The sequence below is a fragment of the Meleagris gallopavo genome, chromosome 7, assembly GCF_000146605.3.
Source record: "Meleagris gallopavo isolate NT-WF06-2002-E0010 breed Aviagen turkey brand Nicholas breeding stock chromosome 7, Turkey_5.1, whole genome shotgun sequence".
NCBI lineage: Eukaryota > Metazoa > Chordata > Aves > Galliformes > Phasianidae > Meleagris > Meleagris gallopavo.
Window position 1 is genome coordinate 32,059,374 of NC_015017.2, and position 16,700 is coordinate 32,076,073.

The 16,700-nt window shown below is 39.5% G+C and overlaps 1 protein-coding gene across 7 annotated transcripts in view; it reads left to right on the top strand.

The window, feature by feature from the left end:
* The first annotated feature begins 1,870 nt into the window (after window positions 1-1,870).
* The window catches only part of LOC100543523 (kynureninase), a 36,702-nt gene continuing 21,872 nt past the window's right edge, over window positions 1,871-16,700 (top strand). The window contains exons 1-3 of one of the 7 annotated variants that reach the window (XM_019617321.2): window positions 1,871-1,939; window positions 8,999-9,188; window positions 13,921-14,041. In XM_019617321.2, the coding sequence (XP_019472866.1) occupies window positions 9,020-9,188; window positions 13,921-14,041 (290 nt within the window). In that variant the 5' untranslated portion in view covers window positions 1,871-1,939; window positions 8,999-9,019. The other 6 variants (XM_010714012.2, XM_010714013.3, XM_010714011.2 and 3 more) reach the window with 6 other exon arrangements.

Sequence of the window (16,700 nt, forward strand, 5' to 3'; positions counted from 1 at the left end):
GCAGCCCATTGATACAATCAGGCACAGCCAGCTTTGCAGCTCCAGCTGTTGAAATGCTCAGGTCTGCTGGGTGTTTCTGGCTCACCAGCAACACACCACGTGGCACTCAGGTTTTTTTGCACATTTCAGCTTGTTATTTTCCAACTTGTCTTCTCTTCCCCACCCCAAATCTTACTCCAGGTAATTGCTGCAAGAGCTTAAAAATAAAATCGAAAGTGTGAAGTACATTCACTTTTATGGAGCTCCAGACGGGGCAGAGGAGAAGGGAACTGCAGGAGTGTCGTTTGTCTAGCTGAGTTAAATTAATGTCCTCGGTGATTAGTCAACCTGTAGTGGTACAAAGAGCATCATAAAGACATGGTACACAAACATTTAAAAAAATAAAAGCTCTGGTATTATGGAATGCCTCACGGTCAAGTCTCGTTGTTGTTATCCTGTTGTATCTGGCCTGTAGCTGAACTCTGGTTTCCTTCTTCTCAGAAGCTCTTTGACTGCAGGCAGGAAATGTGCTGTGAGTTGATGAAGAAGTTGGCAGTTGTCCTGTTGTGTCCAGACACACAGCTGGTCATTTGGTGGACAGAGAGCTGCAGATCTACCCATGCCTGGAGGCTCTGTCTGATACAGACACCTCTATCTGCCTTGGAGAGGATCCTGGAGAAAGGGTGGCTGGGAACACTGTAAATCCCCCTCCCCAAAGCAGCAACATTTATATTTGAGAGTGTTATGCGAAACATACCAAGCAGCTGCCATAAGAAAAATGGGTGCCAGGTGCCTGTTCTCCTTTCAGTCTCTCAAATGCCTCTTTTTTTGTCATAGTGATGTCCCTTAGGAAAGACCAATTGCAGCCCCGTCCTGCCCCTGCCTTTGGTAGAAATGACTTTGAAAATCCATGCTGCCCAAAGCAAACATTATCAACAAATATTTGACCTGGGAGGGGAGGGGGGGAAGGGGAAACAGAGTGCCTATCTCTTGCAAAACTTCTTTAAGATAGACAGTGATAAACATTTCCTTATAGCAAAAGGGTTTTAAAACATCTGTGTATGTGCATTCTGCCTGGAAATTTGATGAAGGCATCAGCAGTACAGAAGTCTTTTATTAGTAGCAGCTGACTTGGAGAGATCCATGGAAGATTCATCTATTCAAAATATATTTTCTTGCTGTTGCAGCTACCATGGAATTATCTAAGCCAGGGGGAGTTACTGCTTTTGTTTTTCTTTGTGTGGAAATCACTTGACCCCAATTCCCTTATTGTCCTCCTCTAACTATTACCATTATTAGTGTAGTGGTGGTATATTGTTCTCTAAATGTTACTGCAGGAAAGTAAATAACTTTTTGTTTATATTCATCTATTTTTCACTGAGACTCCACTTTAAAAATAGACATTAAAAGAAAAATTCTTAGAAAGAATAAAGACTCAGAAAGAAATGAAAATGATAATTGATATTCAGTGCAGAGGAAAACAATGTTGGGAGAAAGTAAGGAAAAAATCTGCATGTATTTTTGGAGATGTGCCTAACAGTCCAATTGAAAAGGAAATATATGAAATAAAGATTTCAGAAGCTCACTTTAGCTACCCAAAACGCAGCCAATAATTAAGAATTTCATCACTAACTCTTCTATGAGAAAAAAGAAAATAAAAATCCACTGTTTTGGGTCAATTCTCTGTAAGGAAAACTAACTTAGACAGGGAGAGCCCCACATCAACATCACTCAAGCAGGCCAAATACACATGCTTGCTTAAAGAAACAAAACACAGCTGTTATGGCCTGGGAGAGGATAGGGTGAGTGACGGCAGCTGTAGGATATTTTAATCAAGCAGGGTATAAATGTGACCTCAGCTGCAGTAGGAGCTTTTTGGACAGAGCAGGTGTGTAGGTGGAAGGTTAGCAACAGGAATAAGAATGCTGGTACATCAAGCTGGACAGATAGAAAACCAAAGGTATTTTTTGTTTTCTTTTTGTTGTTTTTTTTTGGCTGTTTGTGTAGTTGTTGCTGTTAAGTCTGAAATGAATTGTATCATGCAGTTATAAAGGTATGATGGGTACATGTTATGCTTTTAAAAAAAGCTGTAGGACTTGTCTTATGCTGGTAATCTTAGTTTTCCTCAATAACTTTGTGCTGAGCAATGCGGTGTGGGCTGCTGTCCTTGCCTTACTGCTACTTTTTTGACTGTAGAAACTGAGGTGTGTTTCTGCTCAAGGGCCTTCCAGGTTATTTTATCCTGGGTAAGACAAGAGTTTTTCTGTTAAAGAGAGTCCTTTTCTAGTTTATTTTATCCTATTGATGGCAAGAGTGCTGTGGGCTTGCTGACCTTATGTGCCAGGTGTCCTAGCAGGCCATCCATCACAAAGTGGGTGAGCTTGAGAACACCTTCACTTATTTGCTGCTGCGTGCCTTAAGAATAACACATAAGATTCCTCAGGGTAACAAATGAATTTTATGTAAATGTTTACATAAGAAAAAAAAAAGAAAGATTGTTTCTTCAATCCAGGACCAAGGCTTCCGTTGTAAGACCTGGGGTGTATTCTAGTGATGTTGTGGGTGAATAACAGGTGGATGCAGCAAAAGAATAGTGTAAAAGATGAGATGAAGCTGTATCAGCATATTCATGGACTTGTCTGGCATTGTGCATCTTGAGCACAGTGCAGTTGAGCACATCAGAACGAGCCTTCTTGTTTATCCCCTAATAGCTCCTTTGAGAGATGAGTTGAGGCTGCCCCCCTCCTGTCATGATATTCCTTCCTTCTCTCCTAGCACACTGAAATTCTATCTCATGCAATCTCACTCTGCAGATAAGACTGTTCTCCTCTCCTGTTTGAACTCACCTGTTAGAGAATTGACTCTCTGTAATAATGACACGCATCTGCACGTTGCTCTTACTACAGTTCACAGTGGCTTCATCTCTTGTCCACTAGTTACTTAACAGCATCATGGGGGTGGGGGGGGAGAAGACAGGTCGTTGGGTTAGTTCTCAAACATTTTATATATTTTTTTAAGTTGACAGATTTACTGATATCTTTAGCCTTGAATTTTAGGGCTAAAGGTTTTTGTCATTGTTTTTCTTTCATCTCATCTAAAGAGTAGAGAAGAATAGCCAGGAAAAGGGGGTCAATATTCCTACTATCATGAAAATCTACAAAACCATAGTTGGTCTCTGCCAGCATAGCTGTTTTTGTGCTGTCACTGACAATCATGGATAAAACTCAAAATACCATTTTCAAAGGAAAATGCAGTAAGAAAGCTTGCAGTCTGTTGTTGTTGTCTCTTTATTTCCAAGGACATGCTGAAAAATTGCATTGTACTTTAGCTTGTTGTGATTTAAATGGCCAACCAAAAGAAACATAAATGCTACTCTGGGCAGAATGATGTTTATTCTATTACTTCAGCACCTGGAGTGTCCCTGCATCCTGCTTTTCTTTTGGCCCAAATTCCTGGTGGTACAAATTGTCTTGCTTAGTCCCTTATCAAGACACTTGGACTCTTGCTCAAGACAAGTAGTGGCAGGTCTAAAAATTCATTTGACAATATGAAGCGAGTACAAGAACTGATGGCTTGAAGTTAGCTTTATTTTGTGTCTCTACTGAGTGCCTCAATTTTTTTTCTGAGATGAGAGGAAGTGTTTCAGTTCAGCAGTGTCAAAAACAGTAATGTTTACTGAAAATGGAAATCTAGATAACAAATCAGCATTAGCACAGGCTTATGTGCACATAAGTCCATGCTGGAGTTGCAGACTAAATGTAAATTTGAGATAAAACTCTGACTCCTTTATCTTTCCTCAATGTTGATTTTTTTTTTTTTAACTTTTTGGTGCTGAATGAGGCAAAAGTAAAAATTCTTGGCTGAGGTGACTATGCTCTAGCTGTGTGTAGAAATGAATGTAACTCTAGTGCAGACAGTGGAGAGTGAGCTGAAATAGGAATACATAGGTAGCTTGAGGTGATCTTTACAGGAGAGCAAGTAGGGGTATAAACTCTATTTGTCTCTAATTTCACCTCTGATTCTTCTGTTTCCCACATTGCCAAATCCATGCTCCATGTAAATTTCCCTTGCTCGCCCTGCCACGTTCTTGTACACTTTACTGACTCCTGGCTGCTACTTATCGATCTGCTCCTTCCTTAAAGTGAAACAGCTTAGTTTAAAACCTCCTTCACTATGGTTGGTTGTGATCCCGTTCTTGCACCTCTATGGGAGAAAGATCTTAATCAGAGATTTTAATTTTGCAACGGTGATAAAGAAGAGCTATATATAGACTTATATATCCACATATACATGCAAGCCCTTGCTTTCGGTTAACTCTGGAGAGGGGGGGTGGGTCACGTGCTCAGCTTCTGCTCAGGTCAGAGTCTGACAGAGCAGATACATGACTACAGCTCTTTCCTCATGCATTTGCACAAGGGTTTCCTCATCCTCTCCCAGGAACGGCTGCCAATCTCAGGGTAATGTCACTTCTCTGTGGAGGGGGAAAGATGAGCTTTACACGTGAAATTACTTGTAACACTGAGTCACTGCTCGATGTTAAGGTCAATGTATGTCTAAATTGCTCTAAGTAACTGAGTTTATTCTAATCCCTTTGTCGCATTCCCTTGTTACAGCTGTGACACTGTTCTGTAACTTATTTAATTACACGTTGTGTTTGCTGCTGACTGTTGCTGGGTACGCTGCGAACATTGAGCTTTCTTTTCCCCCCTCTGCATTCCTGTAACGTAAACAGATTAATTGAAGTGTATTTAACCTGAAATAATCTAGAATGCGTTGCTTTGGGCTGTGTATTTTAGGATTGCCTTCTGCATTTCTGTATTCGCGAAGGCATCTTTCTTTGTGTAAAGATGGGAGGAAGGATCGACCCTTACGCACTGCACATAGCTGCAGGTTTTCTTTGTTTCAAACAGCTGCAATCCATGATGCCATTGGTGCTCTCACTGGGTGTGTTTTGAAAGCACGGATCGGTTTTGTTAACTTGTATGCTTACGTCGGTGCATAATCCCAATACTCAGAGTTCACTCACAGGGTCACCTGAAAAACTCAAAGGTCTGTGGGCTGAGCCATGTTTAGCAACCTGTTGGACAGCCATTGGAGGGCAGAAAGTGCAGGATCTGCTGTTTTTTCTTGGTAAACTCTCCCCTGAGGCTACTGACACAGCTTTTAATTAGGGATTCGTTGTATGCCCGTGTCAGCACTGTCTTGGGTAGAAAGACTGTGAGTAAAAACTTGGAATGCTTGAAGAGAATGTTTAAAGGGGCTGAGGGACTGCACAGTTCTTTTATTGAAGGCATCAAAATACAAACATAGGCAGAGTAGAACTGTAAAAATACAGTAAGCAATCTAAAAATAGGAGATTTTTCTTATAATTAAGCCTAATGGACCTTTGTGTGTGAGTTTGATAGGATAGCTTGTTAATATTCATACTTATTTCTGTTTAGTCAGTAAGTTATGCATAAAGGACTAAAGAGAAATAATCACGTCCATGTCATTTGCCTGACTTCCTCATCCATTGTCTTTTATGGTCTTTCCACTGTTTTCTATGGGTTGAAAATTGTGAACAAAATGAGTTGGTACTTGTGCTGATCAAACACGTAATGACTTTTCTTAATTTTGATTGCATGTGCTCTTTTTGAAAGCTGCCACTGCCAGCACTTGCTGGTGAGTTCTTTACAGTGAATTCCTGCATATACCAAGAGGGTGGGAGAAGTAAGGGCAGAAGTGGAGAGTACCTCGGGGAGGAGAAACTAGTGAACATCAGGAAGAGATGGAGAACAAAAAGAAAAGCTGCAGAAGAATTAAATCTTACGGTAGGGGAAGTAGTGAAGACGTCAAAAAAAAAAAAGCTGACTTCATGTCCTCTTTCTATTAAGCCAAGAGCGCCAGGAAATTTGAAGGAAATGAGGAAAATGCTTGACGTTTTTATTATACTTCAGAGAGAGTCGTAGAGGTTTTTCATAGTATTGTTTGTTTATACTTCAAGTCATATTAAAAAAAAAAACAACCTGATAAGGAGATGTGGGGAAGTGGGAAGAATACTTTGCATTGATTTTGATTTGAAGAGGATGCAGAGTATAGTTCTCAGTTAAGTGAAGATGATTGGGTGGAATAAAGCTGTACTGTTTTTGATTTAAAAAAAAAAAAATCTGCATGTAGAAAATAATTCATAATTTACTGTGAAATAACTAGATGGCACTCTGTTCTACTGCAATTAGGAAATGCTATAAAGTATATATTTTTTTTAAAAAGGACTTTTCTCTGAAGTCTAATTTTCAACTGGAAGAACAAAAGTGCTTTTTATTCTGGTCTCAGAGTTCGATTCTGGGATTTCATTCCTCAGTGGGATTTTGATTGATTGATTTTTATTTTAGTAGTTTTGTCTTATTTCATAATGCTTGTATTAAATCAGATACCTCAGAGCACTTAATCATTTTTAGCTTCTAGACCTTTGCATTGGATATTATATTTGCTGTCAAAATTTAATATAAGAATTATAATAAACAAAACTCATTGATCAGATGCAGTAAACTAACTACAGCAATGACAGGGAGCCAGAATCCTCATCCAGAAATTTGTCTCTAATAAAGAGATGCCTACTGACTTCATTGGGTTTTGGGTCAGGCCACAATTGGATACAAAACCCATTTAGGCTTTCCGCACAGGTCAGTGGATGACCTGGATTATGATAGCTATTAATCTACTGTAATAACTCTATGTGCTTACAATGAAATAAGAAAGAGACAGATGGAAGGATGCTGTCATGTCTTTGTGTTGGGAAAACAAAGAATCAGAGCCTAGATGAGAGGGCTCTGGTGTGTAAAACAGAAACAAACAAACAACCCCACCAAACTATCCTTCGAACATCCTTACACGCCTGCTGGTCATGAATTGCAATGGAATTAGCTGGCATTACCTGTATGAGCTAACTAGTGGAAGCTACATTTGTTGTAGTTTCTTATCCAGGAGAGAAGGTGGGGATGGCAATACTAATGGTCTACATTACCCCTCCTGTGGACCTGTTCTGTGATACTCAACTCCCTGTCAAGTACACTTGCTCTGCTACGTAAAGAGCCTCAGCTCTTTACAGACATTGAGGTCTTAATTCAGGAACTATGCTCATGAGCAGCAAACAAATCTAGGCATTAATGAGAGGAAAGGGAAGCCTGGATGTAGGAAAGGCTGCTGGGTGGCTCTTTTATCTGGAATGAGGCAGTAAGGAAGGAGATATTTCCATCTTCAAGGATTTTCCTTCCTCAGTGTGCACTAAATCTCAATTTAAAAACAAAACAAAACAAAAACAACCAATTATATCTTGCTTTTGTGTGTACTGGACATTCTTTCCATGATAGCGTTGCAAATAAAAAATCTTTGGAACTTTCCAAGTGCTGACTCCTATATTGCTTGAAAATAGTGCTGGTTAAGCCCATGCCTTCTTAAAATTTATAAGTGGGAGAAGTGTAAACTTTTGCCTCAGTATCTTTATACAATAACAAGGTGCTTGTGCAGGTGGTATCTGTACCATGCCTGTGATCCTAGCTTGCTTTCCTAGATATTTTGCATCTACTGGAGGAAATAAAGATCTCTGAACAATATTCTCTGATGAATGCCAAGAGGGTCCAGAGTACACTTCTGACCTATAGAAGATGGCAGATGTTACCAATACCGCAGCAGAGGAACTGGGAAATGCAAGGTCCAGAAGCTGCTGCACAGCTGTGGAGGTGCTGGGAAACGGATCCTACTGTATCTTCCGGGGGTGATCGGTTGGTGTGAACTGTTTTCACCCATGTCAGCTGCTCTTTTAGCGCTGCACCCATCAACTCGTCACATTGTAGCTGCTCACCTCCTAGAAGCCATAGAAAACACTGACAAAAGGGATGCTTGAATATCTTTCTATCACTTTTCCAGCATTCCTTTCCTTTTTAGTAGCTAAGAAGCAATTAGGATGACTGGGTAAGGATGATAAGTTTGGTGATGATGAGGAAGCGTGAACGACCCATGTTCAACAATTGGTTATCTCCAAAGGTCCCTAAGAGAAAGTGATTATCAGTTAAATGACAGCTTTTTGTTTTCCCCCTCTGCGTTGCTGAGATGGGGGAAAAAATAATAGTATGAAATGTATCTACTCTGGAGAGGAACATTCTGATCATAAATCAAATGATTAAACCAGATAACTGGCATCATGCTGGCCATTTACCTAGAGTATAAAGAGCTTTGAATTAATTGGCACTAATGGAGTTGCTCTATTCAGAGGGTTATATTGAGATACCCACAATTGTCTTTCCTGTATGTGGTGATGAAGCTCTTTTGGATGATGTTCAGGGGCTGGCATTAAAACTTGATTTAAAGAAAAAAGCAACAACAAAAACTCACTAATTTACACTCTTGTGCTTATTGCTTGGCTTGGGCTTTGTCCATTTTTTGGAACAAGGGAGGTAAGACCACAGGATATCTGATGTAGCTGGACTTAAAATATTTTAAGGTCTTGCTTTTGAAAGCATCTTATAATGTCTTTTTTACCTGTATGGTTTCTGTCTACCCCTGTACATTAGCACAATGGGCCCCTCCTATTTGGCAAGGAAAAAAAGCTAAGAGAGTCTGAGCATTGTACCTGGAAACAACTTTCAGTGTAGCTATGCACCTGCTATCTTTAGGAGCACAGACTGTAATAACAACAATGCTGCCTCTGGTTTTCAGATCCAGCAACTGTGAATGATGCTTCAGTGTTTGTAACTGCTGTTGGTCTGGTGGGAGAACTGGGAGGCTGCTGATATAGCTTAAAAAGGCAACAGCAGTGTATCTGTGGAGCTGGGGGGGAAAAAAAGCCTTAAAAACAGAAATACGCTGCTATGTATTTAGTTGAATTGATCAATTTTGCCATTATTCATTCACATTTCGCTGCTTAAAAGCTTTAAATCAAGAAAATGTGGGGCCTTGAATACTGCAGCTTTAGTGGCTGCTTATCAACGACTCGTGAATATACATTCTGTAGAAGTTAAACTGTGGCACTTCTCATTTTAAGGTGAAATTGAATGATCTGAAAATGGATCCATCTCCTACTGCGCTACCAGCAACCATTATAGAGCAAGCTGCCTCGCGGCTAGGATGCAGCCCAGCAGACAAGAAACTTGCTTTTTGCTTAGATGAAGAAGATGAGTTAAAGCATCTTCGTGAATGTTTCTATATCCCGAAAGTCAAGGATCTGCCTCCAAGTGAGAATTATAATTACAGTGGAAGAGTCGGGGGAGGATGGGGGATTCTTATCTTCTGCATATGTTTACCACAAATCACTGGAAATCATTGTCACTTATGAGATAATTGAGCAATTGCAGTTATATCTGAGCACAGTGTGTCCCTGGTGTTGCTAAATCAATCCATCAACTTACTCTAGCACCAAAAGCTTTATGCTCTCGTTCCCTTCCTGAATAAAAAGTGAGGATACAGTGCTTGCATGGTGCTTATGCTGTCAGTCAGCTGCTTTGAACAATATAGTGACTGATTGAAAATTATAGGCAGAAGCCTTTCTAGCTAATGGTTTGAAACAGCAATGTCGCTTACAACTTCTAGTTCAGCACAGTTACTTCCTCAGTATAATACAGCTTGGTGTTATCTGTCTAGTTGCAATTATTTTAGTTAATGAATGGGACAGTATGTATGTTATCTTCACATTTCTCCCTTATTGCTAGTAGTGGAGATGATTTTCTTCCTGAGACTAGATGAAGACTGTGCCTTAAAGCAAATAATTGATCTCAGCGAATAATTCATGACAAAGCCTTTATTTGAGGATTGCTTTCCTCATGAATTGCCTACAAACAGATCACTGCATGTTTCAGTGTAGCCATGCAAAAGAGTCTCTACCTTTTTCTGACTTGCTCCTGATATGTAGGTTGTTCTGAGGAGACTGGATGTGCGCACAGAGGAAATTCTGGTCAGGTTGTTAAGAGAGGACCTGGTGTGTAAGCAGCCAGCCAAGAGGGCTAATCCAGGAGGGATGCTTTTGCTTCTTTTGTTATCAGCACTCCTGACAGAAAGTGCAAAGCATTTCCATGTTTGGATACTCTGGTGCTGTGCTTGGCACTGCAGCCAGTGTGTTCTGTAGCTGCTACTGCTGTTGTGTGTTGTGTTGTGCCACAAGCGAGCAGGGAAACTTGGTGTGAGCATCTACTTTCAAAGGCAATGTGCTCTTAGGCTCTGCTCTACTTCCCAAGTCCCATCTGGGTTTATTTTCATCTAGTGTCAAATGCATGGGGGACAAAACTTGAAGTCTTTTCAACTGGTATTACCTTGGATGGCGAGAATGGCTATGACTATGCATGGTCCTCCTCTCCAACACGCTCCTTTATGGCAGAAAGCTTTTATTAAAAATTAAAGAAAAAAAATCACAGGTTTCTTGCAAAATATTTTTGCTAATAAAAGCAGGTACAATTTCTGCAGATTTTTCTGAAAAGGATAGTACTGATGGAACCTGAAAAATTATAGTTCCACTCATGAGATTACTCTTGGAAAAGGTCCATAATGGAAAACTGTCAATTTCTTGAATTTCTGAACATTTTTTGAATGTGTGTTACTTCAATATCTCCTTACCTAGTAATCTGGAATGCTGGGAATGCAGTGTAGTGGTTTCACTCTCAGGTGCAGTTGAACTCCAGTGCAATGCCTTAGCAGCTTCAAATTAACAGAAGTATCAAAATCTACGTACAACTCACGAGATACTTCTGTGACAATATTTGTTTCTTCCTTTCTAACATCCTCTATAATATGTTTGTCAATTAGCATATTTGGACTAAATTTGAATTTTTTTCTTTTTTACCCAAGTTACTATAATTCGTATACCTGAGATTGTGAATGTTTTTGTGAAGTTAAGCAGCCTACTGATAGTATCAGTTGAACAGCCTAGAGAACCCATCATTTTTATATTCGCAAATTGAAGGTTCTCTCCCCCCCCCCTTTTTCCCTGTCTCTGTTAGAAGCAGCTTCCCTGCTGAACAGTAGAGGTAGGGAAAAATATATATATTTACACTGCCAGCATAGAGATCTCTCATGACATTTATCTTGGCACAGGAGCAGATCCTAGATAGCATGCTTAAGATAAATGTCATTACAAGAATTAGCCATCAAATACATTTTTATATATTTACATAAAGCGTACGATGAGGTTTTAAAATGAAGCCTTAGAAGAAGCAGATGAGAACACCCGTAAGAGACAACTGTAAGGTCACATACGTGAAAATATTTAGAAAGTCAGTATAGTAGCTTAATTTTGTTTTCAGCTTAGAAAGTGTCTCAACTGTCTATAATGTTTATTTGTTATATTGATCAGGTAGAAACAACTAGCAGTCTTAACTCCCTGGCAAATCTGAGGTTTTATGGGCAAACCTGAGGGACATTGCACAGGTGAGCAAATAAGAAGAGATAATAGGAGAAGATTTAGGGAAACATTCACATATCATATCCTTCTGAAATGACAGCATAGTCTCTTTAATGTTTTTTCTTGCATGTTGAGAGAGGTAGGAATGACTGTATTGTGTTCAGGTACCAAATCGTCAGTATGATTAAGGCTGTGGCATGTTTTGTCATCTCAAAAAGGAATTGAGCATCATTTGCTTTTCTTGTGAATAAGAAGTTGTCCTGGAGTGAAAGTGGTAAGCTGTATTTCCCTGAAGAGATGGTTAAAGGTACTGTTAGTCTTATAAATGTGGCTCTTTGTTTGGAGGGCTTGTTGGGGATGTGTGCGTGGGGAAATAGGAAGATATGGAAGAGCTGATCTTTCATCCTTCAACAAGGGGTAGAATTCAAGTAACTTGTAAGCAGATTTAATCCATTTCTGGCTTATGAAAATATTATTTCTCTTTGTTTGGGTTGAATGTTTCTGAAAACATACTTGCTTTTGAAGTTTAGAAGGTATAGAAATACATCTCTAATGCAGAAAAATTATGTAGGTCTGACCAATCCACGTGAGTTTGAATAGATGTAGGAGTCATTGGTAATGTATCCAATAAATCTTTAGGTAAATCATTGTCCATGTACCTTATCCTGCTCTAAGGACACGGTTCTGTAATTATCTATCTTTTTGTACCAGTCTTTATCTCATCAGTAGATCTTGCTGCTTATCAGAATATTTCATAGATCTATTTATGTCAACCACAGCTCCACTAGGAATAAAATGGGCTAGTACTGCAAGAAATAAGGGTAATTTGGTGAAAGATAACTTGTCTTAAACTTGATTGTAGATGATATCACAATGACAGTGGAAATCTTGGAATATAGCGATATGCTGATCGAAACCAGACAAACTAAACAATGAAGCAAACAAAACCCTAGAATAGTTTGAGAAGCAGCAGTGGTCCAAAATGAGTACTTTAATGATGCCAGGGAGGAGGAAATAAACAGCCTTTTGTGAAAAGGAAGAGTGTAGCCTCATATAAAGGCAATAGCATGCCAGAAAATAAATATCAAAAGTGACAGATGTAAAAGTAGAAAAATACATTTTGTCAAAGAAGTAATGCTGCTGCTTTCCAACAGCAACCCAAGAGGTGTTTTATCTAGAGAGATCTGTGGTGCAAGAAAAGCTGCCTTGTTTATAATTCCTTACCTGTTTTAATGCTTGATTGAAAAATAAAGACTAACAGTGAGATTTAGAGCTTGAATTCTTGAGTGAAGACCCTTCTTGCTGTTCCCAATGAGACCATATTGTTGTGCTTCTTGATAGGAAGAGAACTGTTAATAGAACCAATTTAGGACCATGGATAATATTTATACCTCTCTGCTTTCATTCCTATTAAAATATGGATGAAAAACAGACATAGTATCTGTAAAACAGATTAGGCTGAAATTGCTCTCTGACTTATGCTTTTTAAAAGCTTCTAAAGCTTTAAGGAATAAATTACTTAAGTTGCCTATACTTCTGAAATATGTGTTTCTGGTGAAGTTCAATGAAGTTGGTAATTGTTAGTGTGAAAGGTAGTAAGAGACCTCTTCCAGACGTCTAATCTATTTTTCTACAGCTCTAAAATAATATTTTCAGACTGAAATGCAGACTTATTTAATTCTAGCATGCATCTTAACATATTCCCTCATTTACTAAAAATACAGGTAATGTTAACTTAGGGTTTTGTAAGTACCTGTATACATGCATGCAGATTGCTTACAAGAAAATCATCTGTCCCTCCAAGGATGTCTAGTGTGAGAAATAACAGAAAAAGACCATGTTTGGATTGATAGATGATGGCATGGGGTAATTAGATTGTTCAGCACATCGCTAGAGCTATTATTTATAAATTTCCAGGCCTTGCTTTCTCCTAATCATTGAAAGAATTTGTCAACATACATTTCCTCCTCCTCACCAGAGGATGGCGTGAAGTGCAGCCCGCTATATATGCTGACAAGACAAGAACTTTTGTGATTGCCTTACAATATTCCCAAAATGAATATTTCTCTAGATAGCAATTTATTTCATGCAGAGAGATCTTAATGAAAGACACAAATTTACCTAGTCTTAACTTCTATTAAGCATACAATTGAAGTAGTTTCACAGCTCAAAATAGTGATATATTGATGATGGAATAAGTGAATGGTCTGGCCAGGGAAATGCTCCATTTTGACTCACTGTTGATTACGAACCTGACAAAATCTGTACTGGTGGCTGCTTTCCATACAGCTGAGAGACCTGGGGATTTAATTCTGCCTGAACTCACATTGGTTCCAAAGTGGATGTGCGTGCACTTGGCCCCAAATTGCAGGAGTGTGAGGGAATAACCACTTGCATGTTGCTCCGCTGTCCTCCACCTTGGAAGAGGACACTTTTATGATGAGGTCACTTGTACGGCAGGAGGAAGGCTGGGATGTTGCATGCGGAGAGCTCTGATGGAGGCAGTTCTGGGTGGTGGCACGTGGATATATTCCTTCCTTGTGCCCACTTGTGTTATTTGTGGTTTCCCACTGCAGCTGACCTGACCCTGGTGAATGGAGAGGAGAGCTGCATATACTTTGTTGGGAATTCTCTTGGACTCCAGCCAAAGAAAGTTAAAACTTACTTGGACGAAGAACTGGACAAGTGGGCTCGAACGTAAGTAGACCCTGTGAAACACCACCCTGTGCTTTAGATGAGCACACTGCTTTATTCTAGGATTTGCCTTAGAAATGCTTGAGTAAAAGAACAGTGTGCTAAACCCTCCCCAGCACAGGAATAAAATGTTCAGTGTTTTCCTAGAACTGTTTAAATCTCCTTTAAAAGGTGTGAGCAGCAAAGGAGGCAGAGAGAAATTTTCAGCTATGATGACCTGTGCTGCTCATGATGGCTCTGCTTTGACCCCTCTGAAGGGCTGTGCAGTTTAACCATCCCCATCCAATTGCTGCATAAGTTTATACACAAGGTGCACGAACTTTACTGCACCTTGTGGTTACTGCAGTTTGCTAAGGAACATGATTCAGTTTCAGGACTTGTGATGTTTTTAATTCATATTTTAACTGCTTGTGATTCACTTGAAGGAATCTACAGTTGGGTCAGTTCCCCTTGAAATGGCACAGAGTACAAATGCTGATATCTCCCCAGTAGCACTTCTTCTTGACCCAAGTTGATGTTGCAGATGGAGGCTGCATGATGTAAATGTGAAAAGTTTGTGGCTGCTGTTTGCCTTGTTAATAGATGGATGCTGTGAACTAATAAAAATGGTTTACTGTTTCTTATTTATTACTTCTTTTCTTAGAAGTGAAAAGAAGGTTGAGAATGAATGGGAATGGGATTGAACTTTGGGAAGCCCTCTTTCCTGCTGGTTATTCATTCAGTGCAGCACTGCAGTTTCTACAGTCATTTGAAAAAAATTGCAACCTTGTCCATTTCTGTATGATTATCGTACTTTATCAGAGAAACAGCTGAGTTCTTTCGAAAGCTAAAAAGCAGATTTTATCTGTTAGTGATGCACCGCGAGTGCAAATGTATTTCAGCTCCCTCAGTGCACCTTTTTATTGGTTCACTTCCATCCCTAGGTTTGTCTTTGCTACAGTGAAGCATATATTTTTTCTTCCCCCTCAACGATTATAAAATTTTGAAAGAAAAGTGTAGGCAGCATGTTTCTCCAGAAGATCAAAAGCCCCTTAAGTAGCTGTATCCAAGGGGGAAATATGGCTGGATGTGATTTCTAGCCACCAGAAGAGAGGCAGCAAACCTAAAAAGGCTATTTGGATCTGAGTTGTATTTTTGGCAAACAGATTACCCGGAATACATCAAAGATTTCAAGAAAATAAATTTACAAAAAAAATTTCCAAAATGGTGCTGGCTGCAGATGTACTTAAGGCAACTGAGACAGTCAAGGTGAGATCGAGCAAAATTTGAACTAAGGAATTTGTGTGAAGGAAATGATGGTGGCAGGGAGGGAGGATCAATTGATGGGGGCTGCAAAGGGATAGGGAGCTGGAACACAAATTGTTCTTCTGGTCACCAAGGTCAGCTTAGCAAAATCCGGTGTAAGAGAGCAGCTGAAGCTTGCTCAATGCCTTCTCTGTTGGCAGTGTTGAATTTAGTGGCTGTGGCTGGGATAAAAATAAGTAGCAAGACTCTAAGAAATGGTGTATGAATTAGAAACATCCTTCAAGTCAATAGTGATACAGATTCTGTCTCTCTTAGAAAACGTGATAAACCAATTTGGTTGCTATGTCATGGGACTCATCTTAAATAGCTGCTGCACTGTCTATTTAAAATGTTTTCACTGCTTCTAGCTGGTGGCAAGAGTGAAAGGGACAATTACCTGGGAGCCACCACTGGGGATGAGAAGCTTGTGACTCTGAGTGCTGATGGCCATAACTCATTAGCACAAGGCCTGGAAAGGAAAAGGCTTTCACGTGTTTTCTTCTTTCTTGTGTTCCCTCTCACACTGGCACTGCGTTCCCCCCACACACAGTTCAAGTGGGGGATTATTGCTTGCTTTCCTTGCTGGCTTTTCTGACTCCAACATAATTTCTGGTTTGGGATTTTCTTCTTTCCATGTTCCTCCTTCTTCTCTTTTGTATTAATATATAGAGACTTCAGAGATAGATAGATAATAGAGATTTAAGCCACTGATGCTCTTAGTGTAGATTAAAATAAGAGCATTGGAGACTTCATCTTTTTTGTTTGCTTGTTTTGATTTCTACTGAATGTTAGGTTTCCTGAATGGAGGCAAAGAGATGAAGGGTTGTCTCCTCCATGCTTAGCCTAGAATCTCCAAGAATCTCCAAGATTCTACTTGTCCACTGTTTGAAATCTAAAAGATCAAGGTTCCAGTGACTTGCCTGGTTGGATGAAGGCCAGAAGATACTTTACAGTATCTTTTTTTCCTCTTCATCTGCCAAAGCTGTTTATGCAATTAATGCATTTTATAGAATAATTGCATGCAAACATACTCAAAGGTTAAAAACAAATAAATAATAATTTTAAAAAAATTGCCTTTTGCAATAACTCATTGAAGTGGAGTTGTTAAATCAGGATGAAGTCTGCTGTAGGTCAGTTGTGCTTTGCAAGGAGATGGCAAGGGAGGGGAGAGCCTGTGATATGGAAGTCTGAGGACTGAGCTTGTTTAGTTGGGCAAAATGAAGACTGAAAGGAAAAGGATTACTGAATGTGTCATGATATAAGCATTAGGGGGGAAGGAACAGCATGTGAAATAACATACTGGTATGGAAAATATAAACTGAGAATTAATACACTCATGGTAGAAACTAATTAACTATATATACTAGGAAGCATTTAA